Genomic DNA, 25,694 nt, shown 5'->3' with positions numbered 1-25,694 from the left:
AGTTTGACTTCCAGTCACATTCCTTTGGGCTGCACTCCTGGATTCCCAGGCTCTCTTCCTCCTCGTGGAGCCGTGATGCACCCAACCCATGGGCCACACACATCTGGATTAGGCTCCCAGACACACATGCTAGCACTTTCGCCATTTTGACCCCTGCATTCCCTTGTCCGTCATTTCTTTCTCATCCGCTTAGGTGCGGCTGTCTGGTTTGAGATGGATTTCAGTGTTGTGTGAAGTCGTGTTCCCTTTCTCAGCCCAGAGACCAAGTGACACGTCAGAGAGAGACTTGCTGCAAGAGTCCGGGCAGCACCGTAGAAGCCACCCGAAACCTTCAAGACCTGACTTAGGATGACCTCGGGGACCCAAGGAATTTGCTGGAAAAGCCAGCTCTTTAGTTTCCTGTAGAGAAAAGGTCAGGGGTGTTTGGTGATGAGGGAAGAAGGGGTGGCGAAAAGGGGCGTCCCTTGCCCTCTCTCTTCTCGAATTCCTGTCTGGCCCTCTTGGGTAGGCATCTCGCTGGAGGACAGTGGTACCCCATCCCACACCCGTCCCAGCTCTCAGCAGGGCCAGGCCGACCCCCGCCCCTCGGGAAGGGTTGGCTGGCACATTTTGTGGCAGTGGGAACCTAGAAGTTAAGGGAGAGTTTGCAGTACCCCAATCCTGCCCATTGAGTTCCAGGCTGGACTTTGTTTGCACAGTGCTGTGCTGCTCTTCAGGGAGCCGCTGTCCCTCCAGTTCAGCAGTTTGCCTTCTGAAGACTCTGCTTCTGGACGGGACAGGCGAGCATGGTGTCATGAGCACCGAGGGCCGGGAGCATTAATCCAGGTTTGCCCTGCAGGGAGGCTAAACTTAGGAAGTTCTCCAGAGTGGTTACTTATTATATGGCTCGTTCCCTCATCTCTGTATGGGGAAAGAAGGGTGGAAGGACTTTATCTGAGTGACACTTCTAGGACAGCAGTGACCAGCAATAAGCAACTGCTCGGTAAATGTGAGGACCCTCAATTTCAGCAGAAGTGTGGTAGCACTTCCTGCCTGTATGAGCCTTGCTTGTGTTAGCTCATCTCATGCTGGCTGCGACCCCTGATGGAGGCACGGGTCTCAGCTCCAGCCTACAGAGGAGGAACCAGAAGCTCAGGTCACGGCACTCACCCAGCGTCGCGCAGATGGCAGGGGACAGAGTCCATGCTCGAAGTTTGGGTTGCCCTGCAGCCTGGCCTTGTGATCCCAGCCCCTCTGCAGACCTGCTGTGTGGTTGCCGAGCCTCAGGGACCTTTCTGTCCACGAGGCCAGTAACAGTCCTTGCGTGTCGTGTGGTGGTGCAGGCCTGGTGAGGAAATCCGGGTCCTGCCCACAGCCCTGCTTCCTTCTCGGGCTGGATCTTCCGCCCTGTGATTTCTTTGTGACTCAGCAGTTGTAAGTCACCAGGGGCAGGGGCAAGTCACAATCCCCTTGGATATTAAAGTATTCCTTCCCTTCTATCCCATGAGCTTGAGGTAGTAGAGGGAAACCTGTTTCCTCTGCTCACACTTCTGACCCCAGACGTAGATTTCCCACATCAAGCAATTCTCCAAGTTTCTGCACACACCGACTAGGTATTCTGCAGTTCCGTTTTGGGAATATATGCACGTAGTGCAGATTCCACACATTAAGGGCGCAGTCCCCCAGAACTGTCCCCACTTCTGATGCCAGTCACAGCTCGTGGCCCTCAGGCTACCCACTCTTCTTCTGTCTGATTTAGCTACAAATCAGGAGTTCCCAGAACTCACTCCTCACTTTTGAAAATGTGCTAGAACGTCTCATAAAATTCAAGGGACATTTACTTATGTTTCCCAGTTTATTTTAAAGAATATAGATGTACAGTCAGATGAAGAGATACAGAAAGTGAGGTCTGAAACGGTCCTGGGTGCAGGCGCTTCTGTCCTCATGGAGTTGGGATGCATCACCCTCCTTACCTGTGGATATGTTCACCAACCCAGAAGATTCTGGACTGTGTAATTTAGTTTTTATGGAAGCTGCACCACGTAAGTGATCAATTAACTCAAACCCCAGCCCTTCTCTCCTCCCCGGAGGACGGGGAGTTGGACTGCAAGTTTCAAGCTTCTAACCATGGCTTGGTCTTTTTGGCAGCCGACCCCCATCCTGAAGCTCTCTAGGAGCCAACCTCTTTAGAACAAAAGGCGTGTGTATCACCCAGGAAATTCTAAGGGATTTTGGAGCTCTGTGGAATATGCTGCTATCACCCTTGTCACTTAGGAAATTACAAGGGTTTTAGAGGTTCTGTGTCAGGTATAGAAGGTAGAAACCAAATACACATTTTTTGGTATGTCACAGGTAGACAAAAGTCTCTTAAACAGGACCCCCGCAAACCATTAACCATAAAGGAACAAACTTGATAAATCAGACATGATTAAAATTGAGAACCTCCTTTTCATCACAAGACACCAGTAAGTAGCACAGGTGAGTCATAGACTGGCCATGGTAATGCCAACCACTTGTTCCCAGTCAGATGTTAGCGAAAACGTAGAACCTTTACAGAAGTGGCTATTTCAGTGGCCAGTAAGAATACGGAAAGGTGTTCAGCACCATTAGTCATAAGGGAAATACGAATTAAAACCGTAATGAGATATGATTATACATAACGCCCAAAGAACGGTACAAACTAGAAAGACTGACAGCGCCAAGTGCCGGTGTTGACGTGGAGAAACTGGAAGGCTGACGCACTGCGGGGGTGGGGGGGGGGTGGGGGGGGCGGCTTGTCCGACCACAGTCCTACTTGGGAAAGCACACTATCCACCAAAGCTAGTTATGCCTTCCTAATGGCCATCAGTTCGAGTCTTGGATACCCAAGAACAATGAGCACCCACACTCCTCAGATGACATTGTTTGTAGCAGCTTTATTCGCGCTAGTCCAAACCTAGTAGCATGAGCTCCATGAACAGGACAAGTAAGAACAAATGACTGCTACACCCGGTAACATGCATGCCCCCCCAGATAAGCCAGAGGACACTGCTGTGTGGTCTTCTTTTCAGATGCAGTTCAATATCAGGTGAAACCAACGTGCAGTGGTCGAGTCCGCACTGTGGTTCTGCCGGGGAGGAGGGTCTTACAGGGAAAGGGCCCGCGGTGCCTTCTGAAATGTTGGAAGTGCTATGTCTGGTCTAGGCTTCATGCAGCCGTGTGCCTAGAATCGGGCATTTCAGGTGTGCTGCCCCTCAGGTCAGGGAAATAAAAGGAAGAGCCCCTCCCTCCTCAGCACTACGCTGCGGGTCAGAGAGCCATTCCCGGTTCCACTTGTCCTGTCGTCTCCAGCACCACAGCGCATGTCCACTTGCAGGACGAGCACTTGATTGGGCACCTCAGTGTTTGATGGAGCCCCACCCGTTGTGCTGCTTAGGACAGCTTTGTATCGTGTCTGCGCTTTTTTTGAGTCCCCATTACTGTTGCTCCTCCATGTGTCTGAGCTTTCACTCCAGAAGACTTGCTGGTAGTGGCTCTGTGCGCTTCCTGCTTCGTTGCAGCCTGACCCTTCAGAGGGGGCAGCTTCTGAAGCAAATATCATTTTCAAAGTTGTGAAGTGCTGGGCCTCTCAGAAGCCAACATTGCCATATTTGGGCACGGGAATCTTTGTGTGTGCCCTCCAGTGTCAGTGGTGGCCTCTGTGCTGCCGATGAAGTTAGCAGTGCTGAGTGGAGGCAGGTAATTCCTGGAGGTGCCATGCACTTCGATGGGAAGAGGAGGGGGAAGGGCCGATTCTAAGTATAAACCACCTTTAGATGAGCCATCATTCCAAAGACACTTCCAGTGTTGGCTGGTTGGCACGTCTGCCTTTAGACAGGGAGATGATGTCCCCGAGCTGGCATGGAGTCTGTTTTGCTGTCAGTTCCAGTTGGCTTGACTTAGAGTAGAGACCTCCAGGTGAGAAAGAAACCCTGGATTGCCAGATGCTGCAGGAATCCTTAAGGATTTGCAGGACCACTGTGCCTCTTCCCACCTCACTGCAGTGCTCTGTGGACCTGAAAGGGCCAGAGGGAAGCCCTGGGGCGCCATAATCGTCCATGCAGCTGCAGCCATGTCCCTGTCATTTGGCTTCAGACCTGTGAAATGTGACCGCAGGGGCATCCTCCCCTGGACTAGGGGTTTCAGACTCCAGAATCAGCATTTTAGCAAAAGAGATACGTGGCACAGACTGCTGTCACATGGCAGAGACTTAGATGGCATCTCAGGATCAAACAGGATTCTGTTTCCTTGGCAGAATGTGTGAATATTCACATAGAAGTGCATTAGATCAGGTTTTGCTTCCAAATGAATTTGTATCAAATATATCTGTATTTTAAAATTTGTGGGTCCCCCATTCCCCGACCCCAGCTTATTGGGTTTAGATTTGTGGGGAAGTGATTGTGAGCAGACAGCAATTCTCCAGAACTCTGTATGGTTGATTTAAGGTCCAGCACGGAGGCTCTTTGCACTTTGGAGGAAATCCAGGATGCCCAGAGGCTGGGGGAGCGTTTTCCTCACACTGGGGTCTGTTCCCATCAGGCCACTGTGCCGGCTGCTGGTGCCTGCCCTGCTGGCCCTGCCGAGGTTTCGGACCCTCTCTGCTCCAATTATTTGATCAGGAAACTGGAATGAAGAAGTTTGGGCTTTTGATCTATTATCGAGGAAAATGACCCCACCTTTCAAATTAAACCTTTTTTTAATCAAGAGAATTGAAAATGTTCTTACACTTCTTAACAGGATTTGTCCCTTAGAATCAGAAGTGCCCAGTAAAGTTTAGGGGCAACAAGATTCTATTTGAAAACCAAAGCAAAAACCAGATTTGTGACATGCTAACAGGAAAGGGGCTTTCCTTTTCCCCCTTCTAATGCGCTCCCCCTTCAAGCCTTTGTTCCTCAGTCTAGCTGTGTAGGATACAGCTCCCTGGCCCATGTTGGTATTACGAGCCTTGCGCTCCCCTGGCTGAGCCAATTGGTCACCGGTTGTCAGTCGTCAGTCGGCCTCTCACGGCAGCTCTCGCCGGCTGCCAGCCATTCACGCTAGCCGCTGGCCGCTCACGGCAGCTCACAACAGTCGGTGGCAGCCCACAGCAGCTCACGTCAACCTCTGGCTGCTCACGGCAGCCCAGCTCCAGGGAGAGCTGTTGTTCACAATCGTAGCTGTAGAGGGCGCAGCTCACTGGCCCATGTGGGAATTGAACTGGCGACCTCGGCGTTAGGAGGCTGGATGGCTCAGGTCCGTCCTCACTGCTCTGGGGGTTTTGAGGATCCCCACCGGCCCTGTCTCCCCCCACACACCTTCTCCTCCACTCTGCTGGGAGGGGTAAGGAGGGCAGAATTGCTTCTTTCTCTCTTCGGGACCAACAAGCGCTTAACTTCTGTGTCTGGTAGGTGATGAGTGATTTTAAGCTCCTGTATTCTTTTTGTGTTTTCCAGATTTCAGCACTGAGACTGTATTACTCCATCATGATGAAAGAGGTTATCAAAGAGAATTTTATTTAAGGCTGTATAACTACATAACAGATTAAGGATTACCTGAAAATTGAACACTTACTGTAGAGAGCCTTTATAAAATTTATCAGCTCCTCTTAGCAAGCATGATTTATCAACATTAGATATTTTTTTAAGCTTATTTATTTATGGATCTTTTTGGAGGCTCTGGGTCAGAGTTCCGGGTATCAGTTTTTAGTTTACAACAGTGGTCACCAGACTTTACACACTTGATTATCAGTGTTGAAGTGTTTGAGATACCAGAGTGCCATTCATGTAAACACTTATTTTTAAGTGTACCTACTTTTTAAACTTAAATTCACTTATTTTAAAGGAAACTTGGTCTCGCTGCCTTAAATGGAAAACCAGTGTCACTTGCCATGAATGTTTGTTTTTGTTGAGTTTACAAGGGTCCGGTCAGATGCTGTTGCCAGCAAAGGATTTGGGCCTTAGTCATGCTCTCCTTTTTTGTTCAGTTGGAAGGTGAGCATTTGAGCAGTGTGCTGTGAAGTGCAGGCCAGCGTTACCCTTTGCTGTAATCAGAAGCCAGGCACCCACCTTATTTAGGGGACTTTGATTTGATTTTGTGTGCCTGATGTATGTCCTCCTTCCAGGGGAATAGAAGAGAAAGATCTTGTTGACAGGGGCTTGCATGTCAAAGATGCCAGCTTCTTGTCAGATGGGTGCTTCTAACATGACTGGTCCTCCCGTGATACCCTGACCCATCTAGCCGATGGCCATGACCCCCAGACTGACCGAGACTTTTTTCCAGCAGGAGGCCACTGTCTGCAGCTCCTGGGAAGATGTCCACTCCAGACCCACCCCTGGGCGGAACTCCTCGGCCAGGCCCTTCCCCGGGCCCTGGCCCCTCTCCTGGAGCCATGCTGGGCCCTAGCCCGGGTCCCTCCCCTGGGTCTGCCCACAGCATGATGGGGCCCAGCCCAGGGCCTCCCTCCGCAGGACACCCCATCCCAAGCCAGGGGCCTGGAGGGTACGCTCAGGACAACATGCACCAGATGCACAAGGTAGGGAGCCCTGGGCCCACCGCGCTGACCAGCTCGTCTGCGTGATTAGAGTGGGAGGGTGAGCCGTGCATCCTGGCCCTGCTGGGGCTGGCAGTCATGTCTGTGTCCGCACTGCCCCCACCCCCGCACCCCACCCCCGTGTCTCCCACCCCCATTCTACATGGGAAATGTAACGTTGCTCCTAAGTTGCCTTTGGATAAAAATGTTCAGATCCCTAAAACATAGCTTAAGGCACGTGGTCTCCTCCACTGGGGTTGCTCTGCGTACCCAGGGAACCCACAGAGCAGGGCAGTGTAGGCCCTTTGTCCCACACTCGGGCACCACCATCTCACCGCTTACCTGACCTGATCAGGGCTCCTTTTGCCAGTGAGATGAAAAAACCTTTCAACACAAATAGTTTTCCTTTCTTTCTCTGTGTTCCTGGGAGGTGGTTGGAGGAAACAAGGAACTATCTCCTTACATGGATTAGCATTCGCAGGAAAAGGTGCCATTTCCCAGCCTTAGGGATCACAGGAGGCCTTCAGGTGAAAGATGCACGTGGTGTGGCCTGGGGTCCCTGCCGACCCTCGGGGCTCCCCACCAGGGCTGTCCATGTGATTGCACCATATTCCACTTCATCCCCACCCCCATCTATCAGGTGTAGGTGGGTGTTATGCCCATTTTACAGATGAGAACCAGGGTCTCAGAGAGATGGTCGCTCAGCTAGTAGGTGGCAGAGCTGTCTCATCCCTCCGCTGCTCCCTGCATCCCAGGTCTGTGACACCTCAGTGGCTTCCAGCATAGCAAGGAGACCCCCTTCCTGCCTTCTCATCTCCTGTACATTTCTATTAACTTCGGTACAGTATGTCTTGTCACTGCCTTGCTGGGAAGCTGTTGGTGATTCACCCCTCCACACACACACACTGGTTAGGCCAGCTTCTCTAGCACAGCCCTCTCTATCCTTCTCTGTCCCTTTTCTTTCTTCCTCCTAGAATTGCTCATACAAACATGGACATTCACAGACGTCTGTCAGAGGCCTGCCATGTGTCCACCCAGTCTGGAGCCTAGGAGCCGCGTCTGGTGATGACAGGACACCCCCTATCTGTACTGAGCTCATGCTCTGGGTGGAAGCAAGCCCATTGGGCTGTTCTTCCAGCCCAGGAAAGAGGGTGTGGAGGGCAGGCCCGCACCCAGGGCTCCTGTCAGCCTCCTGAGGGCCTCACCCATTTCCGGTATAGGCAGCTGCTCATGTCCCAGCCAGGCACCCTCTCAGCCTCCTCTCACTGCACGTATTGAGCTGCAGTTGACTTTGCTGGGTCACCCATTAAACTAAATTCCCGGAGAGCGGGACGTTTGCGTCACCAGGGCCTAGCAGAGTGTCCTGGAAGGGTCTTGGGACATGTCCCCATAAGCAGCCATTCCTGTAGAGGAAGTGCTCCGTGCTGAGCGTTAGACCACGGCCTGATTAGCCACGGCCTGAGTGCCTAGGAGGGACAGACCGATGGCACAGACAGACTCCCTCAGCTAGCGGGCAGGAGGCTGCCCTCGGCTCAGTGAGGACATCTGACATGTTGGTACCATACTTGTGGACAGGAGTTTCTGTGTAGCCCTCTTATTTACAGTCTCGCAAGGAAGAGAGTCCCTTATCTAAAGATTTGTGGTTATGAGGTCTCCTGTGAAAATGAACAGAGAGTCTTACGTCCTAGCTAAAACTGCCCCAACCAGAACTGTCACTCGTGTCCTTTCCTCATGGGGTTTTGGCCATCTGAAAGTGTCTTCCTGCTCTCGCCAGGCACCCTCATCCAGTTGTCCCCTCGCCTCCGGACCCCCAGTTTCCCAGGCAGTCACCCTCCCCTGGACGGCATTATTTTATGCATCTGCGGGACACATCAGTAGCTGTCCGTTCCGTGTCTTAGACATAAGCTGCTTGGTCATGTTCACGATTCAGTAAATGCCGCGGCGACGTTGGGTGGATGTTTTCAGTGACATTGAACTTCTCTCGGGTACTTTGCTGTGTCACCTCCTCCTGCCCCCACTTGCTGATGCTGCCTTGTCATTGCCCCCTCGCAGCCAATGGAGTCCATGCATGAGAAAGGCATGTCAGACGACCCCCGCTACAACCAGATGAAGGGGATGGGGATGCGGTCGGGGGGCCACACAGGAATGGGCCCCCCACCGAGCCCCATGGACCAGCACTCCCAAGGTATTACCTCGTTTCCCTTTTTCCCTCGTGTTGGTCACCCCCCAATAGTCCTGAGGTCATTTTCCTAATCGGGTCTCCCCCAGGCAGGACTTAGGCCAGTAGGAGACCCTCCTCAGGAGGCTGTGGAGCTTGGCCTTGCTGGTGCCCTGCTCAGGCCGTCTTGTCTCAGAGAAGCCCCAGAAGGGCGGACGCTGGTGGGAAGGAGCCGTGTGAGACGGCAGCCGGGGAGAGTGGGCTTCTCAGGCTAGCAGCTCCGCTGCCATCCTGGAGCATATTCTAAATGCAGATTCCTGGGCCTAATCCTGACCGGCCGAGTCAGAATCTTGTGGAACCCAGGCTCTGCACTAAAGTGCTCCAGGTGGCATTTCTAGAAGTTTAAGAAATGATGGATAGTTGACTTCCTGTCATTAAGGCAGAAAGCTCAGGGATCCCCAGATAACAGAAGTGAGGGGAGTGGCCTGGCCAAGGTGAGGGCCAGGAGGACAGGCCTAGAGAAAGCCTGGATCTATGTAACCTCTCAGTATGGACCATCAGCAACTTACTGAAAGGTGGACCAAACAAAACTAATCATTCTAGCCACCGGTCAGGCTGCTGGTATGTGCACTCTGGGTACCTCTTATTTGGACGAGAATGAAAACATTTGGCTATCCCATGTCTCAGGGTAGGTGCCAGTACAAGCCTTGTGGAAAGCTTACCATCTTTGTCTTAAAAGTCACTGACACGCTGCTGAGTAACCTTTCGGCTCTGCATTTCCCTGCAGGTTACCCCTCGCCCCTGGGTGGCTCCGAGCATGCCTCTAGTCCAGTTCCAGCCAGCGGCCCGGCCTCAGGCCCTCAGATGTCATCCGGTCCAGGAGGGGCCCCGCTGGATGGCGCTGACCCACAGGCTTTGGGGCAGCAGAACCGGGGCCCAACCCCGTTCAACCAGAACCAGCTGCACCAGCTCAGAGCCCAGATCATGGCCTACAAGATGCTAGCCAGGGGGCAGCCCCTGCCCGACCACCTGCAGATGGCAGTGCAGGGCAAGCGGCCGATGCCCGGGATGCAGCAGCAGGTGCCAACACTACCTCCACCCTCTGTGTCTGCAACAGGCCCTGGCCCTGGCCCTGGCCCTGGCCCTGGGCCAGGTCCGGGACCAGCACCTCCAAATTACAGCAGGCCTCACGGTAAGGTCCGCTGTCCCGAGCCCTTGGGGGAGGGAAGGGTCTCTCAGTGAACTGCACATAGTGGGGGCAGCAGTGTCAGGCAGACCTAGGGGATGGCACAGTGCCCGGTGCTCAGGGCACTCGGGTAGGCAGGGCTGCTCTCAGGATACATGCTCGTTCTCCAGCTCCCTCCACCCCCGATGCCCACACGGGATTGTTGGGGTGCCCCCTGGAAATAGGGCTGTCCACAGGGTGGGTGCAGGGAGAAGAACAGAACACGTTTATCCTCTTGTTTGTTTTCTCCTTGTGTTTAGGAATGGGAGGGCCCAACATGCCCCCCCCGGGCCCCTCAGGCGTGCCCCCCGGGATGCCCGGCCAGCCCCCTGGAGGGCCTCCCAAGCCCTGGCCTGAAGGTGAGTTCCCTCTGTCTTGGTCATGTCTGTGTCCTGAGTCCCATCACGAACTTGTGCTGTATAGATCCTGAGAGGAGCCTGGCCAGAGAGACAGCCGAGGACAAGTCCTCACTTCTTGGGGCCTTACCTGTTCTTGGTTATTTCCCAGAGGCTTGGGTTGCTTCCACTCCATGGTTCTTGCCCACCCTTGACCTGTGGGTTGCAGAGATTCTGGGGTCTCTCTAAACTGATAACAAGAAGAGAATGATATGAATGAATGCGTCCCCTGTGACTCCAGGGAGAGGCCACGGGGAGGCATGGCTGCGGCCAGAGACACAGTCCTTCAGGATGTGGTACCTCCAAGCCTGGAGGTCGCAGCTGACCCCCTGATCCTGAGAATGCCCCCTCCCCGATGCTGTGGGAGGCAGGCAGCCTGACAGAGCGGCTCAGGGTTCTGTCCTCACCATGTGTGGCCTCTGTCTGCTGTCAGTGTAGTTGTCAGCAAGTCTTTGAGGGTCACTTCTGTTGGGTTGAAGCAGTGGGAAGAATGGACTCGTTTCCCATCCTCTTAGCGCCGGAGGTTTAGTGAGGGGCATTGACAAGCTCATCGCTTCAGTCAGGTTCTGTGGGCATCGTGGCGGATAGGAGTCAGGAACGTGCTGGTCCTGTGAGGCCACAGCCCAGAAAGCCCGAGTTCAGGGTCGGCCCTCGGGTCAGTGCGGGCTTTAGGCAAGGGCTTGTAGGCTGAGATCTAGAGGGGCTTGGGCCTTGAGACAGGAGCGAGGAGAGCCGAGTGAGAGCGATGCTGCCTGCCAGTTCAGGGGGAGATGGGGCGGTGTGGCCCTCGCAGTTCGTATGACCGCAGGGCAGTGAGCGCCCAGCAGGCTTTCCCTTTCCACCTGGGACTGATCTGGAGCTCGGTTGACCTGCTGCTTGACTCTCCCCAGGACCCATGGCGAATGCTGCTGCCCCCACGAGCACACCTCAGAAGCTGATCCCCCCTCAGCCTACGGGCCGCCCCTCTCCTGCGCCCCCCGCTGTCCCGCCCGCTGCTTCCCCCGTGATGCCGCCCCAGACGCAGTCCCCAGGGCAGCCAGCGCAGCCCGCCCCCATGGTGCCGCTGCACCAGAAGCAGAGCCGCATCACCCCCATCCAGAAACCGCGGGGCCTGGACCCGGTGGAGATTCTGCAGGAGCGGGAGTACAGGTGAGGACCCCGGGGTGCCGCCCCCAGCCCGCTCAGCCCCACACGTTGGTGTGGTTCACAGTGGGATTTGCAACCGAAAATCGCCATCTGCCTCTCTCCCCAGGCTCCCAGTTCCCTGGTTGGCATGTATCCTTCCAGAGAAATTCTGTGCGTGTACAGGCACATTGGTACAGGTAGCCCAGTTGTCCCCAAATGGCTCATGACGTATGTTCCTCCCATAGTGACATTATGGAGATCATCCCCTATCTGTCCACAAGGAGCTTTTCTTTTGTCTGGTTGCACAGTGTTTTGCCTGGTTGTGATACCATCATTTATTCAGCCAGTGACCTGGCTGAATGGACATTAGGTTGTTTCTAATCCGTTGTTAAGACAATGCCGTAGTAAATATACTGTGTGCTTGTTTCTCATTTCACATGTGTACACATATGTCAGAATAAGTCCCTGAAAGTGCCATTGCTGGGGTACAGGGGACGTGCACAGGGACATTTTGTAGATGCTGCAAAACTGCCCCCACAGAGATCGGGCAGATGTGTGTTGGAATGAACGTGCCTGTTTCTCCTTGCCAGCACAGTGTATCCAACTTTTGGTTTATCAGCACTCAAAAAAAAACCAAGAAAAGCCCTGCAAGCTGTGCAGTGGCTCCTTCTCACATGTCAGTAGTGCTGGCTGCTTTGCCAAGGCCTCCTGGGCGCTAGGCGCCGTGTGAGGTGCCTGGGGCACAGCAGGTATGTGGGCTCCGTCCCACACCGCCGGGGTTGTCTGAGATTCACTCCCCAAGCACCTGACACTTCCCATTTCCCCACTGCGTTCATAGCTTACACAGAGCAGGCCTCCCTTGGTGAATGTACGCTCCCTGAGGGCAGGGGCTGTGCCTCGTTCACTGTGTATCCCCAGATGCAGCAGTAAATCTGCCTGATGACCATCTAAGGTGCTTCCCAGCTGTGACAGTGCTTGGAGCTCCAGCTTCTGTACCCAGCCTCCCCGCCTCTAGCTCCATCTGGATGGCTTCAAGATGGCCTGTCCAGGTGTCCTCATATCCCCTGCTTTCCCTGCTGTCTCTGTCCCATGTGCCCACCCTCCTGCAGCCCCTTGACTCTTGCTCGCCCTCCCTCACCCCCGTGTCCCCTCGCTGGATCCTCGGCTCCCCTCCCCTACCCAGGAATGGCTGCCCACCCCTCACTGTAACTCTGCCCCCTGCTCTGCACTTCCTCCCCGGCCTCCCTGCCCTCACCCTTGCCCGTGCAGTCTGTTTCCCACACAGCACTTGGAAGTCTCTCTTCACACTTAGTGTTAGACCTGTTCCCCAGGTTAAAACCTGCTGTGAGCTTCCCTGTCCCCGTCCAGTAAGCTCCATTCAGGTCCGCCCCTGCCCCATGCTCTGTCCTCGCCAGCCCCACTTCCCTGGTTTCAGTTTCTGTTTCCTTAACAGTTTAGACTCATTTCTGCCCTAGGGCCTTTGCGCAGGTGATGCCTGACTCCTTGTATTCACTTAGGCTTCTTCGCTGAGGTCACCTCCTCAGAGAATCCCTGCCCACTCCCTCATCTCCGGCCACCTCCTCAAAGTACTTGCCACTCTCTGGAGTTCCCACAGATATTTTAACTCCTTAATGGCCTGTCTTTCTGATAAGGCTGTGGGCACACAGTAGGTGCTCAGTAAATATGTGTGAAAGACCGAGTAAGCGGATTATCCCTCTGAACTGCAGGCACAGCCTGTGGCGTTGCTCTTGAGGGATCTCCCCAGTTTATAGATGAGGACACAGGCTCCCAGGCTCAGTCAGTTCTCAGGGCTGGGAGAGAGAGCCTGGCTCCTGCCGCTGAAATGCCGTGAGCCAGCTGCACCCCGTCCACTTTCCTGTTTGCTGTGACTCTGAGTGCTCGGTGGCTGCCATCCTTTTCTGAGCCATCTCCTGCCTCATGACCAGCATCTTCCTCCCTTAAAGGATGGATTCTTCTCAGCCTCCAGCTTTGAAGAAAGGGTGCAGGCAGGCTTCTCGTAAGCAGACCTCTCATTGCCTGTCCCTTTCTCTGTTTCTGCCTCCCAGGCTGCAGGCTCGCATCGCTCACCGAATTCAGGAACTTGAAAACCTTCCCGGGTCGCTGGCCGGGGATTTGCGAACCAAAGCAACCATTGAGCTCAAGGCCCTCAGGCTGCTGAACTTCCAGAGGCAGGTGGGCATAGGTGCAGGCCCGTTGCTTTAGGGAAAGGGCCCTTTCTGCCAACGCTGATGCTTAGATTCAAATAACTGCTCACTGGGCAGTTGTTAAATGTACCTCAGCCATTAAAAGCAGCATTGCCCACCGACACTCGTTAGCTCGCTGTGCCCTCCTTCCTCTCCATGCTCTGCACAGTGGTAGCACGTTGGCTGTTCCCTAAGGCGGCAGTTACCAGCTTGAAGCAGAAATGTACGTGGGTCTATTATCTGAGGGTGCTGAACTCTTGAATGACCTGTAAGAAATACTGCTGGTGGCTGAGAGAAGGCAAAGCTGGAGACCTGCGGGTGTCAGAGGGCCTGCTGCTTGGTGTCCAGAAGCAGTGTCTCCTGCCTGCTCCAGCCTTGGGCACTTCCCCAGCGTCCTCCACACACGTATTTGTGCTTCTGGCATTTTGTAAGGCCCCGTGTGGAAGCAGCAGTGTTCTGCCTAGCTTGCACTGTAATTGTGCATGTTGTGTGGACCTGACCAAGGTGTGCCCATCCCAGTTTCTCCTCTTCTCCCGAAGCTGCGGCAGGAGGTGGTGGTGTGCATGAGGAGGGACACGGCCCTTGAGACGGCCCTCAACGCCAAGGCCTACAAGCGCAGCAAGCGGCAGTCCCTGCGCGAGGCCCGCATCACCGAGAAGCTGGAGAAGCAGCAGAAGATCGAGCAGGAGCGCAAGCGCCGGCAGAAGCACCAGGTGCGTCCCCAGCGGCCGCGCGGCTCTCCCTGCCCGCCCACCTGTGTACCTGGGTCCTCACTTCGCGCATCGTGGAGTCTCGTTTGTTTTGTGTCTAAACGTGCAGTTTCTCTTTTTTGTTCGTAATAGTATTTTAGGCAGTAAGAATGTATTAGTGAAAAGAACTGCGTGGCATGGTAAGACGGGCCATAATACAGCGGGCAGGCAACATTGGGAGGTGATAGGATGTAGTTGAGCATGAAGCAGGGGTGGAGCGTGACGGGGAGCTGTTGATACAGGATGGCTGGGAAAGTTCGTTTTGAGAAGGTGAGCTCTGAGCAGAGACCTGAAAGAGAGCCACATAGATACGTTGGCAAAGAGCTTTCCAGATTGATGAGGAGGTGCAAAGGCCCTGGGGCTGAAATGCGCCCGTGTGTCCTATGAAAGGCAAGGATCCCTGTATAGCCAGAGTGGAGTGAGCAAGAGGGAGAGTGGAAGGTGGTGAGGACAGGGAGGGGTGGCTGGAGCGTGCAGGGCCATTGGCTGAGGGGACAACTGGACTATTGCTCACAGTGAGGTAGGAGCCACATACAGTTCTGAATAGAAGAGGGACTGATCTGAGTTAGGTTTTTAAAAGAGCAGTCAAGGAGACCAAAATCTGTACTCAAGTAGGATTTTGATTGATTCTGTTTATTGTTCACTCATTTATATTTTCTGAAGTTTTCCTATGATCAACATCTATTCCTGTATCATTTAACATAACAAAAAGTGGGGTGGCCAGTTAGCTCAATTGGTTAGAGTGTGGTGCTGATAACACCAAGGTTGCCAGTTCGATCCCAGCATGGGCCACTGAGCTGCGCCCTCCTTAAAAAAAAAAAAAGTCAATAATCAGTGTAGTCTACTGCTAACGTTTGGGTATATGTATCAATCCAACCTTATTTTTTCTGTATACATATAGTAATCAAAAGTTAAATCGTGCCTTTTAAACATGCATATACACACATTGACCTGTTTAAAGTATCGTTGAAGCATGATTTTTAATGTCTGCATTGTATTCCATCTTAGTGTGTCCAGCATCCAGTTTATGTAACTGTTTCCTGTTTGGGGACATCTAGAGTATTCTCAACTTTGCAGTGTTAAAAATAACACGGGGATAGGCATTCTCATACTTGAATTTTTCATCCAGTCTCTGCTATTTCCTTAAAATTCCTAGCAGTGGAATAACTTGGAGGGCGGGGGCATTTGGAAACGGTTGATGTCCATGCCAGCGTGTCTCAGCGAGGTTGATTGCCTGTCTGTGGTGTACAGCGGAGGGCCTCTCACCAGCTGCCCACACGGTTTTATCCTCACACAGAGAACGCAGAACCACCAAGGCAAACTGTCACAGTACTGTTCTGATTATGTTCTCTTGGTTTTCAACAAGCTACCTTGAAAGTTTTGCCTCTCTTGGGGAAGTGTGACAGTGACTCCTGTCGAGTAGTCTTGTCTTGTGTTTGTCGCTGCAGGAATACCTCAACAGCATTCTTCAGCATGCCAAGGATTTCAAAGAATATCACAGATCGGTCACTGGCAAAATTCAGAAACTCACGAAGGCAGTGGCCACATACCACGCCAACACAGAGCGGGAACAGAAGAAGGAAAACGAAAGAATCGAGAAGGAGAGGATGCGGAGGCTCATGGTAAGATTCTGCATTTGTGACTTCGTGTCCCTTTGTGTGTGCACTGGGGGGGTCACAGGGACAAGACACCCATCTCCCTGCATTACACTGAGTCGTTTTACTGCTCAGAGTTAGAGTTGGGACAGAGAGAAAGAAAGGACTTGGGTTTCTTCTGAAAGAACTGGCCTCAGACCGTTGCCCGAACACACCAACCGTCAGAGTGACTGCGTGACGTCGGCCAGTTAGCTGGCTGCTGCGTTCTCCAGCACATGGAGGTGCAACCCCTCTTGGCCGTCAGCTGCTGGTGGTGTGCCCCGAATCCCACACCGCACCCACTGTGCGGATGCTTCTCTCTGGGCAGATACTGTCAAGCACTGCTGTGTGTACGGGACACAGTAGTGAGGGTAGGACCCGCCCGGCCCTCAGAGGGCTGGCGCCAGCCCTGGGGGGGGAGATGCCCGGGGGAAACCAACAAATAGTTTTGAATGGTGGAAAGTGCACCGAAGGGAATGAAGCAGGATGAGGATGGGATTGACAGGGTGATACAGGAAGGGTGGGCATAACCCACAAGTGTGGAAATGTGGAAGAAGTGCCCCTTAGGGATAGAGGAACCAAGGGCAAGCACCCAAGATGGGGAAAAACCAAGTGCTACGCACAGCAGGTGGTCCCTGCAATGGCGTGGTGCCCGGGAGAAGTCAGTCCCAATGACAGGTCACGTGGGGCCATGACCCAAGAAAGGCCATGGGCAGTGCTTTGGATTCAATTCTGAACATGCAGGGGAACCATAAGCTAGATGGTGATGTGATCCACCTTGTTCTTAGAAAGCTGGGAGGGGTTTGCCCCGGGGGTCTGTGGGAGCCTTGTGGCTTGGACCAAGTGGAGAGGAGGGTTTGGATTTGGGGTGTGTCTGTGGCCAGAGGGGACAGAACTTGCTGTTGGCCTTTTTAAACATGTCAGAGCAGGGCTGTGTCTGTCCAGCAGGTCCTCCAGGGCCTAGCCCTGGGCAGGAGTTGGGGAAATACTGAAGGGAGCAGTGACGGTTACGTGAAAGGCACATAGTGGCAAATACAGCACAGTGCCACTGTGCGTAAGCGCTACCTAAATGTGGGTCTGGTTGCTGGTTAACAGCCCGCAGCAGACTTCTCGTTCTGGTTTGCCTGCCTTGGGTGCTAATGGACGAGCATGTCTCGCAAGCAAGCGCCGTAACCACACACTTTTGCAGGCGGAAGATGAGGAAGGGTACCGCAAGCTCATCGACCAGAAGAAGGACAAGCGCTTGGCCTACCTCTTGCAGCAAACGGACGAGTACGTGGCTAACCTCACGGAGCTGGTGCGGCAGCACAAGGCTGCCCAGGTCGCCAAGGAGAAAAAGAAGAAGAAGAAAAAGAAGGTGCGCTGGAGCCCTTGGCGGGACCGGAGCGTGTGTTGCCTCAGCTCCGCCATTAGGGAGTGACCGTGTCTCTCTTTACTTCCAGAAGGCAGAAAACGCAGAAGGACAGACGCCTGCAATCGGACCCGATGGTGAGGTGAGGAACCAGGGGTTTCTTTTCGTGGCAATACCAGCCCTGGAGCTTAGGTCTGTTTCATCTTTTAACTTTTTTTTTTTTCTGTAAACTACAAATGCTGTATGTGATGATGGTAAGAAGCCATGTACGTCCCCTGCCACCATCCCACCCCCTCCTTGATCCCACTACCCAGAGAAACGTTGTTAATATTGGGTGTCTTCCAGATCTTTTTCTGTTCACGTGCCACATTATTGATTTTTCAGTTTTTACTTTAACATAATTTTAGACTCACAAGAGAGGTGTAAGAGCAGTACAGAGAATTCCTGCGTACTTTTCACCCAGCTTCCGTTTTCACGTATCATTTTTTCACACGTTTCCGTAGTGCAGTGGTCATCACGTTCACCCACCACATCTCATTTTGTCCTAAGCCATTTGAGAGTCATGTAAACATGATGGCCCTTTACTTCTGTATGTTCTAGTGTGTATTTCCTAAAAATAATGTCATTCTTGTCATAACTGTACAATGATCAAAAACCGGAAATGAATATGGACGCGATACTATTATCTAATCCACAGCCCTTATTAAGGTTTTGCCAGTTGTCCTGTTGTCCTTCACGGCAACAGACAGCCCCGGTCACACATCACACTCGGTGGTGGTCCCTTTCGGCTCCTTTGAAATTGAACAGCTCTTCACTTTTTCTTGCCTTTTATGACCTTGGCATTTCTAAAGAGCACAGGCCATATATTTCCTATAGTGGCCTCCAGTTCGGGTGTGACTGATGTTTCCTTGTGATTAGATTCAGGTTACGTGTTTTCTCAGGAAGACCCTGAAGTGACACTGTACTTGGTGCGTCACATCGAGTATATGGCGTAGATTTGTTCCATCACTGGTGCTGTTGACCTTGATCCCTTGGTGTCGGCCAAGGCATGTCCCCTGTAAAGTTACTGCTTTTCCTTTTGTAATTATTAAGTACCTTGTGGGGAGCTACTTGGGGCTGTGTACACATGTTGTAACTCGTCATACTTCCACCCACGGGTTTCAGCATCTATTGATTATCTCTGCCTGTATCAGGTTTTGCTTCAGTGGTTACGTAATGGTGATTTTCCCCATTGTTCTTTTGGGTTTTGTAGTTGGCTTTCTGTAGGAAGGGAAAGCTTTCTCTTTTTTTTCTGTTTGGCCCATGGGCTGTAGTTTGCCAGCTCCTGGTGCTGATTCCTGGATTGTTATTTAGTTTAATGGAGTTACATAGTTTAATCCTTCACTGTCGTTGTTTATGTATGCTCAAATTGCTCCAGTTTAGGCCAGTAGGAGCCCCTTCAGATTGGCTCCTGCGTTCTTTGACATGTCTCCATCATTCTTTGGGGGCTTCCTGACTTCTTTGCACACCAGAATGGTCCAGGCTCACCGTCTGCTTTTCCTGCCTAAGCCCTGGAGTGAACCATTTCTTCATGGAGCCCTGGCTCCTTTTCTCGGAGAAAGATATTTAGAAACCAGGGTCTAGGAGGGCTCGTTGTTTCTGGAGTGTCATTGCTTCTAGGCCCTCTCAGTGGACAGATGTAGGAAATAGGTGTACGTGTGCTCCACATTTGCATTGCTAACTATATAAAAAACCTTGACATCACACTGATGCCAGCAATTCTCACCCAGTACCATGGGGTTATTTCTGTCCTCCCTTTCCACGTTGAAACAGCAGAAACCTGGCTCCCGTTAGCTACGATGTGTTTCCTTATTTGCTCAGTCCTAAAATATGCAGGATGTATATTCAGAATTGCTAGCATGTTCCCCTCCTCAAAAGGAGTCTCCTAGCTAGAGGGTAGTTTTTGTTTGGAGATACTTCCTCCCGAGAGTCTGTGCTCCAAATACTGGGTACAAAAGTTACTTGGCATAGTTTCCTTCTTGTTCCCCAATAGTGTGGTTTGCTCCACCTTTGTTGGTTTTATTTATTCATTGTTTGTTTATTTAGTGTGTGAAACCCTAGCTTGTTCCAAAAGTCATAACCATACAAAGTGGCCCACTCAGAGACAAGTGCTGTCCCCACGTGCCCATCTTTCCATAACAGTCCTGCCCGCCTCCTGAAGGCAGCCGTTCCAATGTCATACACTCATTTGGAAGAGAAATGTATAAAACTGAGATGTGTCAATAAGAAGCATGTCCTCGTATACCACCTCCCCGGACCCCTCCTCATCCCACTTCCCAGAGGGAAGCCATTAGTAACCATTGGAGTGTTTGCTTCTGGTTTTTTCTATGCATGAGCCACTGGATGGTTTTCTTTTTCCTACCTAGCATTGTATCTCAGACATCTTCCCACGTTAGCTCATGGACGTCATTGAAATGTCATATTTCTTACAGAAAAAATATAAATGATAACGTGAAAAGTAAGAAGCCCCAGGCACGCCTGTTGATCTCTGGGTGACATCTTCTCTGTACTTCCCAAAGTCTTTATGCTTATATCCTCATTGTTTTGTTTTGGGACTATTTGGGTTAATCTAGACATTAGCTAGATTTTTCCCATTTAGTCGAATATCTTGAGCCACTTTCCATATCAAGCCAGTAGTTCTATTTTCATTTTATTGTGTTGATATATTAGAATGAGTTTCATCATTCAAACTGATAGCTCTTTAAGTTGCTTCCCATTGATAGTTGTTACAAAGATCTGCACTGAGCAGCTCTGTTCTTCCTCCCCTATTGGTGTCTATTTCTATTGTTTCCTTTTTCTCCTGTTGCGGACATTGTTGTAATGAACCTCCTTGTACATTACCTTTTGATGCTCTCCTATCTTGGGCTGCCGTAACAGAATACCATAGCACCATAGCCTGGGTGGATTAAATAACAGACATTTATGTTCTCATATTTCTAGAGACTGGAAATCCAAGATCAGGGTATAGCAAGTAGCAAGGTTGGTTCCTGGTGAGGACTCTCTTCCTGCCCTGTAGACGGCTGCCTTCTTCCCCCGTGTTCTCACATGGGATGAGAGCGTGAACTCTGGTATCTTCTTAGAGGGACACTAATCCCATCACAAAGGCCCCTCCCTCATGACCTAATCTAACCCTACTCCCCCCTACCCCCTCTCCAAATACAGTCACATTGGAAAGTTGGGGCTTCTGCATTTGAATTGGGGAACACAATTCAGTCCATAGCAGATGAACACTTTTTCCTGTGGGCCATTTCCTAGGTGGTAACAACTAGTGATTAACTTGAATACATTTATTTCACTTGATTTTATTTAAAATGTTATATTGAATTTTTAGGGAAAAATATGGGGTGGCATTTTACTATAGTATAGTCTTTGTAAGACTGTTTGGGATGTTCAAAGGAAATGTCAGTTCAGGGAATTCTGTCGGGCAATTACTGCAGCTGTTCCTCTTGTTTAGTAACAGATGGCTGTGAATTGTCCTTGTTCCCAGCCAGTGGTTTTCAGCTTTGGCTGTACATCTGAATCACCTGGGGAGCTTTTGTAAAACCCCAGAGCACTTGAATCAGAATTCTAGGGGGGCAGGTGCAGGCATCAGCATCGTTAACCACTCCCAAGGTGCACTCGGGGCTGAAAGTCACAGAGGGTTTGTGTGGCAGGGATTGTGCCACCTTCCATGGTGGGCCACTCTGAGGGTGAAATTGTCATCTCTCTGCTCTGTGGGTTGTGTTGATGGTGAGAGTGCGGCACTCTGGAGGGAGGAGGGGGAGGTATAAGTACCTGGAAGACACTGTTAATAAAATTTGAGTAAATTTGAAGATCTAATTGGCTTCATTAAACGTTTCATGAATTGGGTAGCGTCTCATCTAGCAAGCAGCTAGATAGCCTGAAAATGAAAATGAAAATTCACTGGAATAAAGTAAAAGTTCAGGTGATGACAGCTTCTCATTGGTTGAGCTGGGTTTCAGTTGGCTGGGCTTGTTGCTGGGCAAGAGGAAAACCTTTCTGCATGGGTCGTAAAGTAGATGCACTTCCCGTTTGGGAGTGCAAGGTAGGTCTCTTCCTGTTGGGGTCTGTAATTGACTTCTTATTTGGTATAATTGCTGTAGATTGGTAGGGCGTTAAAGCTCCCTCTAGAGGCCTTCTGGCCTTCAATTTTAGTCCAATTTAATTGTATCCAATTTTTCCTTTATTAATTTTCACAGTGAAAACTAAGAACTCCATCCTGATCCTAAAAGAGCTCTCCAGGAAATTTGAAGGGGGTAATGTTCATCCAAAGTTGATACCTGAAAATGAGAAATCGAAGCATTCCATATTTGTTGCTAACAGGAAATTAGTTGTTTCATTTTTCAAATACTCCAGTTAGCTATTTAACAATAAAGAATGAAATAACAAATACAGTTTGGATGGAAGAAAATCAAGGGCCAGAGAATATGAATAGTACAGTCATTTGTGTAAAAGGGAGAAACCAGTCCTTGTTCCTTGTGCATGGAATTGGTCTGGAAGGATGCACGAGAAGCTGATGGTGGTGGGCGTCTGTGAAGAGAGAGCTGTCAAGCGGGGGACAGGACTGGGGACAATTCACACTTTATTCTAGTCTTTTGAGTTTTGAACTATGAATATATTACCTGTTTGGAAATTAAAACATGTATGTCAATTACCTCAAAGAAACTGCTGTCATCAATGGGTTATATATTTTTCCTGAACTATAAATATGCAGGTAACCCTTTTTCACAACTACCGGCCACGTTTGAGTGCCATTTTCTGGCCATGGAGTTGGGAGGGCACTTTCCCAGTTGGCCATGATTAGCGAACACCTGAGGTACGGACACCACAGAACCTAAAGTCATACAGGTTGCTCTTTTTCAGCCTCTGGACGAGACCAGCCAGATGAGTGACCTACCTGTGAAAGTGATCCATGTGGAGAGCGGGAAGATCCTCACGGGCACGGATGCCCCCAAAGCAGGGCAGCTGGAGGCTTGGCTCGAGATGAACCCGGGGTGAGTTGGACCTCAAGTTCCAGCTGCAAGTTCCAGGGTCCTGAGTCAGCCTCGTTCCCTGGAAGCTGGCTGGCAGCTGGGGGCGATTTTGCTTGTGTTTGGAAACAAGCCAGTTTGCTAAGGAAAGTGAATCATGCCAGTCTGGGGGAGATTTATATTAAAAACAGTAATATTTTTTTCTAGGTATGAAGTAGCTCCAAGATCTGATAGTGAAGAAAGTGGCTCAGAAGAAGAGGAGGAGGTAAGAATCCACTTCCTGCTGTCTAGGCCCTCAGCACTCTGTAGCGGTGACCTCTACCCCTTGTGCGTTTGTCACCCCCAAATGCTGTGACCCTGTCGTACTCTGGCAGGGCATCATAGGGGGCAAGAGCTGGGCAGAGGCAGAGGGCAGCCGAGGCCTAGGCCTGGTGGAAGGTTGGCACTTTAGAGAAGCGATGTCCAATGCAGTAGCTTCTGGCCACACGACTGTTTTAATTTTAAACTGAATTAATCAAATTAGGTAGAATTTAATGTCCTTGATCATAGTTACCTTTCAAGTGCTCAACTGCCTCCTCCCCCGTCCCCCCAAAATAACCAGTGTGAAGTTGTGAGCATTAGATCGTGTACATGTTTGCTTGTTATAATCTCTTCTTTGGAAACATTATAAATGGTTTTGTGCATATTCTCTAAGTCATTTAATTATGCCACGTTAAGGTGATTGCTAGTTTCTCCCTGGTTGACAAAGCTCTGCTGGAGAGCCTGCTCCTGTCCGTGTGCATTGCTTACTTGGGAGGGTAACTCAGGGAGCGCAGGGACAGTTTCTATGGCAGGCATGCTTCGCAGTTAGATGCACTTCCGTCCAGCAACGGGTTCTCCTGCACTCCTCTTCAGCTGGGGTCAGTGTCCTGAGAGGCTTTTAAGGGCCTTCAAAAGCTTCGCCACTCCCATACATTTTTAAAAAGGACATTTTAATGGGCATTTCCTTGATTTCTATTAAGGTTGAACATTGTTTTAGGTGTTACCGTTTAAGTTTCTTCTGTGAATGGTTTCCTTCATTTGCCTATTTCTATTCAGTTGTATTTTCCAACTGAATTTTTAAGTGTTCTTGAGGTATTTACCTCATCCTGAAGTCAGCTTTTGTTCACTTATACGTATCTTTCTCTTTGTCCTGTTTTCACTCCCTTCCCTCCTTACTTACCACTTTAGGTCGTGTGGAATTTATTTGGTGTAGAATATGGGGTAGAGCTCTAATGTTTCCCCTCCCGGTGGTACTAAGAGAATTGGCGTGCCATGTAACCCATCCCTTCTCCATTGACCTGTGGTATTTTTGAAAAATGGTGTATTTGGTATTTATATCCACAAGAGTCCTTTTAGGATTACCTGTTCAGTTTCTTTTAACATTCTAATGATTCTTAGACCAGTGTAACATTTTGTTGTAATTTTGTAACAGAGTTATGGAGGTATAATTTGCATACCATAAAATGCACCCATCGTAAGTGTACAATTCAATGATTTTTAGTGAATTTTTGGAGTTGTATGTATACAATTATCGCTACATGCCATTTTCGTCACCCCCAAAAGCTCCCTCTTGTCAGTTTTCAGTTTGTTCCTGTCCCCGCCAGCCCCAGAGACCACCAATGTAGTTTCCGTCTCTATAGATTTGCCTTTTCCAGGTATATCATGTAAATGGAGTCATGATGTGTAGTATTTTGTATCTGGCTTCTTTCACTTAACATGTTTTTGAAGTTCGTCCATGTTGTTCTGTATATCAAGAGGTCACTTCTTTTTATTCCTGAGTCATATTTCATTGTTTAGCTCTACCACATTTTGTTACCCTTTCACCAGTTGAGCAATTGTGTTTCCATTGTTTGCTATTATGAATAATGTTGCTGTGAACATTTCCGTACTTGTCTATGTGTGGACATATGTTTTCATTTCTCTTGGGTAGATACCTAGGAGTGGCATTGCTGGGTCATATGGTAAGTTTATGTTTAACTTTTTAAGAAACTGCCAAACTGTTTTCTAAAGTGGTTGTGCCAGTTCACAGGTTCCAGTTGCTTCACATCCTTACCAACACTTGGTGTTATCTGCCCTTTGGATTATCTTAGTGGGTGTGTGGTGATAACTTGTTGTGGTTTTGATTTGTATTTTCCTGGTAACAAATGATGTTGAACATCTCTTCTGAGGCTTATGTATCATTCATGTATCTTCTTTTTTTTTTTTTCCTGGATGATGATTGTTTATTTGCCACTTGGTGCAAGGCACACGTTACTGGGATGGCAGCAGGCTCACGTGTGATTCAGAGAGGCTCAAGTTCCTTTTTGGTGTTTTGCTGTTTTGATACAGAAAAGCCCAACTGCTTCCGCTTGCTGCATCCTGCCTCCCCTGTGGGGCAAGGTGGGGAGGGGCTCAGGAGAGCCTAGCGTCTGGAAGTCTGGTGGCTGGTGGTGGCCACTCAGGATGGGGCCCGGCATTGGCTTTGCTGGGCTGGCCACCAGGCTGCTTCCTTGTGGCTTTCTGAGCCAGGTCGGAGGAGATCGTGCTGCTGGAGGTCTGGGGAGATTGTGGGTGCTCTGGGGACTCCAGCACTGTGGCCCTGAATGGACAGTGGACTTCCCGAAAAAGAAGCTCGCCCACCAGTGACCCAGTCAGCCTCGGGGAGACCCAGGTGGTGGAGGATGGCTTCCCCAGGGTACTCGGCACTTCCACAGGAGCTGTGACTGGAAGTGGAATCCAGGTGGTACCGGTAGTAGTTGTTGGTGGCTATGAGCGAGCCACTGGAGGGATTGGCTGCCATGCTCTTGCTTGTGGGCTGGTAGAAACCTCGGCGCTGACTCCTCCTGGCCTCAGTGCGAGATCACGGGTGATGGGGAGGTGGGGCGCCAGGCCCCGGAGCCCATTTGCAGAGGAGACCGTGTGAGACTGCTCCACGATATGCGGGACTCATATATCTTCTTTGCTGAAAGTCTGCTCTGATCTTTTGCGCATTTTTAATTGGGTTGTTTGTCATCTCATTGAGTTATAAGAATTCTTTATATGTTTTTGATGCATGTCCCTGATCAGATATATAACTTGTAAATATCTTCTAGGTGGCCTGCCTTTTTTTATCAGTGGTGTCTTTTGCAATGCGAAATTTTTTAATTTTGGTAAAATCCAGTTTTTCAAAAAATTTTTTTTTTAATGGATTGTGCTTTTGGTGTTGTATCTAAAAACTCAAGTCACAAAGAGTTTTCTTCTGTGTTTTCTTCTAGAGGTTTTCTAGTTTAATGTCTTGCATTTGGGGTCATAGTTGAGTTGATTTTTATGTCTAAGTTTATTATTTTGTATATGGATATC

At 50.4% G+C, this 25,694-nt stretch overlaps 1 protein-coding gene and 1 pseudogene across 11 annotated transcripts in view; one reads left to right on the top strand and one right to left on the bottom strand.

Moving 5' to 3' along the window:
• The window catches only part of SMARCA4 (SWI/SNF related, matrix associated, actin dependent regulator of chromatin, subfamily a, member 4), an 85,052-nt gene that overhangs the window by 7,861 nt on the left and 51,497 nt on the right, over nt 1–25,694 (top strand). For 4 of the 11 annotated variants that reach the window (XM_033133622.1, XM_033133620.1, XM_033133626.1 and 1 more), the window contains exons 2-13: nt 6,256–6,508; nt 8,558–8,690; nt 9,451–9,855; nt 10,149–10,247; nt 11,174–11,432; nt 13,475–13,601; nt 14,152–14,325; nt 15,810–15,983; nt 17,185–17,352; nt 17,438–17,488; nt 22,249–22,379; nt 22,563–22,620. In XM_033133622.1, coding sequence (XP_032989513.1) covers nt 6,287–6,508; nt 8,558–8,690; nt 9,451–9,855; nt 10,149–10,247; nt 11,174–11,432; nt 13,475–13,601; nt 14,152–14,325; nt 15,810–15,983; nt 17,185–17,352; nt 17,438–17,488; nt 22,249–22,379; nt 22,563–22,620 — 2,001 coding nt within the window. In that variant the 5' untranslated portion in view covers nt 6,256–6,286. Of the gene's footprint in view, nt 1–6,255; nt 6,509–8,557; nt 8,691–9,450; nt 9,856–10,148; nt 10,248–11,173; nt 11,433–13,474; nt 13,602–14,151; nt 14,326–15,809; nt 15,984–17,184; nt 17,353–17,437; nt 17,489–22,248; nt 22,380–22,562; nt 22,621–25,694 lie in introns of those variants that run through there. The other 7 variants (XM_033133621.1, XM_033133619.1, XM_033133628.1 and 4 more) reach the window with 4 other exon arrangements.
• Nucleotides 24,758–25,369, bottom strand: LOC117037534 (pancreatic progenitor cell differentiation and proliferation factor-like; annotated as a pseudogene).

Source organism: Rhinolophus ferrumequinum, chromosome 18 (genome assembly GCF_004115265.2).
Source record: "Rhinolophus ferrumequinum isolate MPI-CBG mRhiFer1 chromosome 18, mRhiFer1_v1.p, whole genome shotgun sequence".
NCBI classification, from domain to species: domain Eukaryota; kingdom Metazoa; phylum Chordata; class Mammalia; order Chiroptera; family Rhinolophidae; genus Rhinolophus; species Rhinolophus ferrumequinum.
The sequence above is the reverse complement of the archived record's forward strand: the minus strand, read 5'-3'. Positions and strand labels throughout refer to the sequence as shown.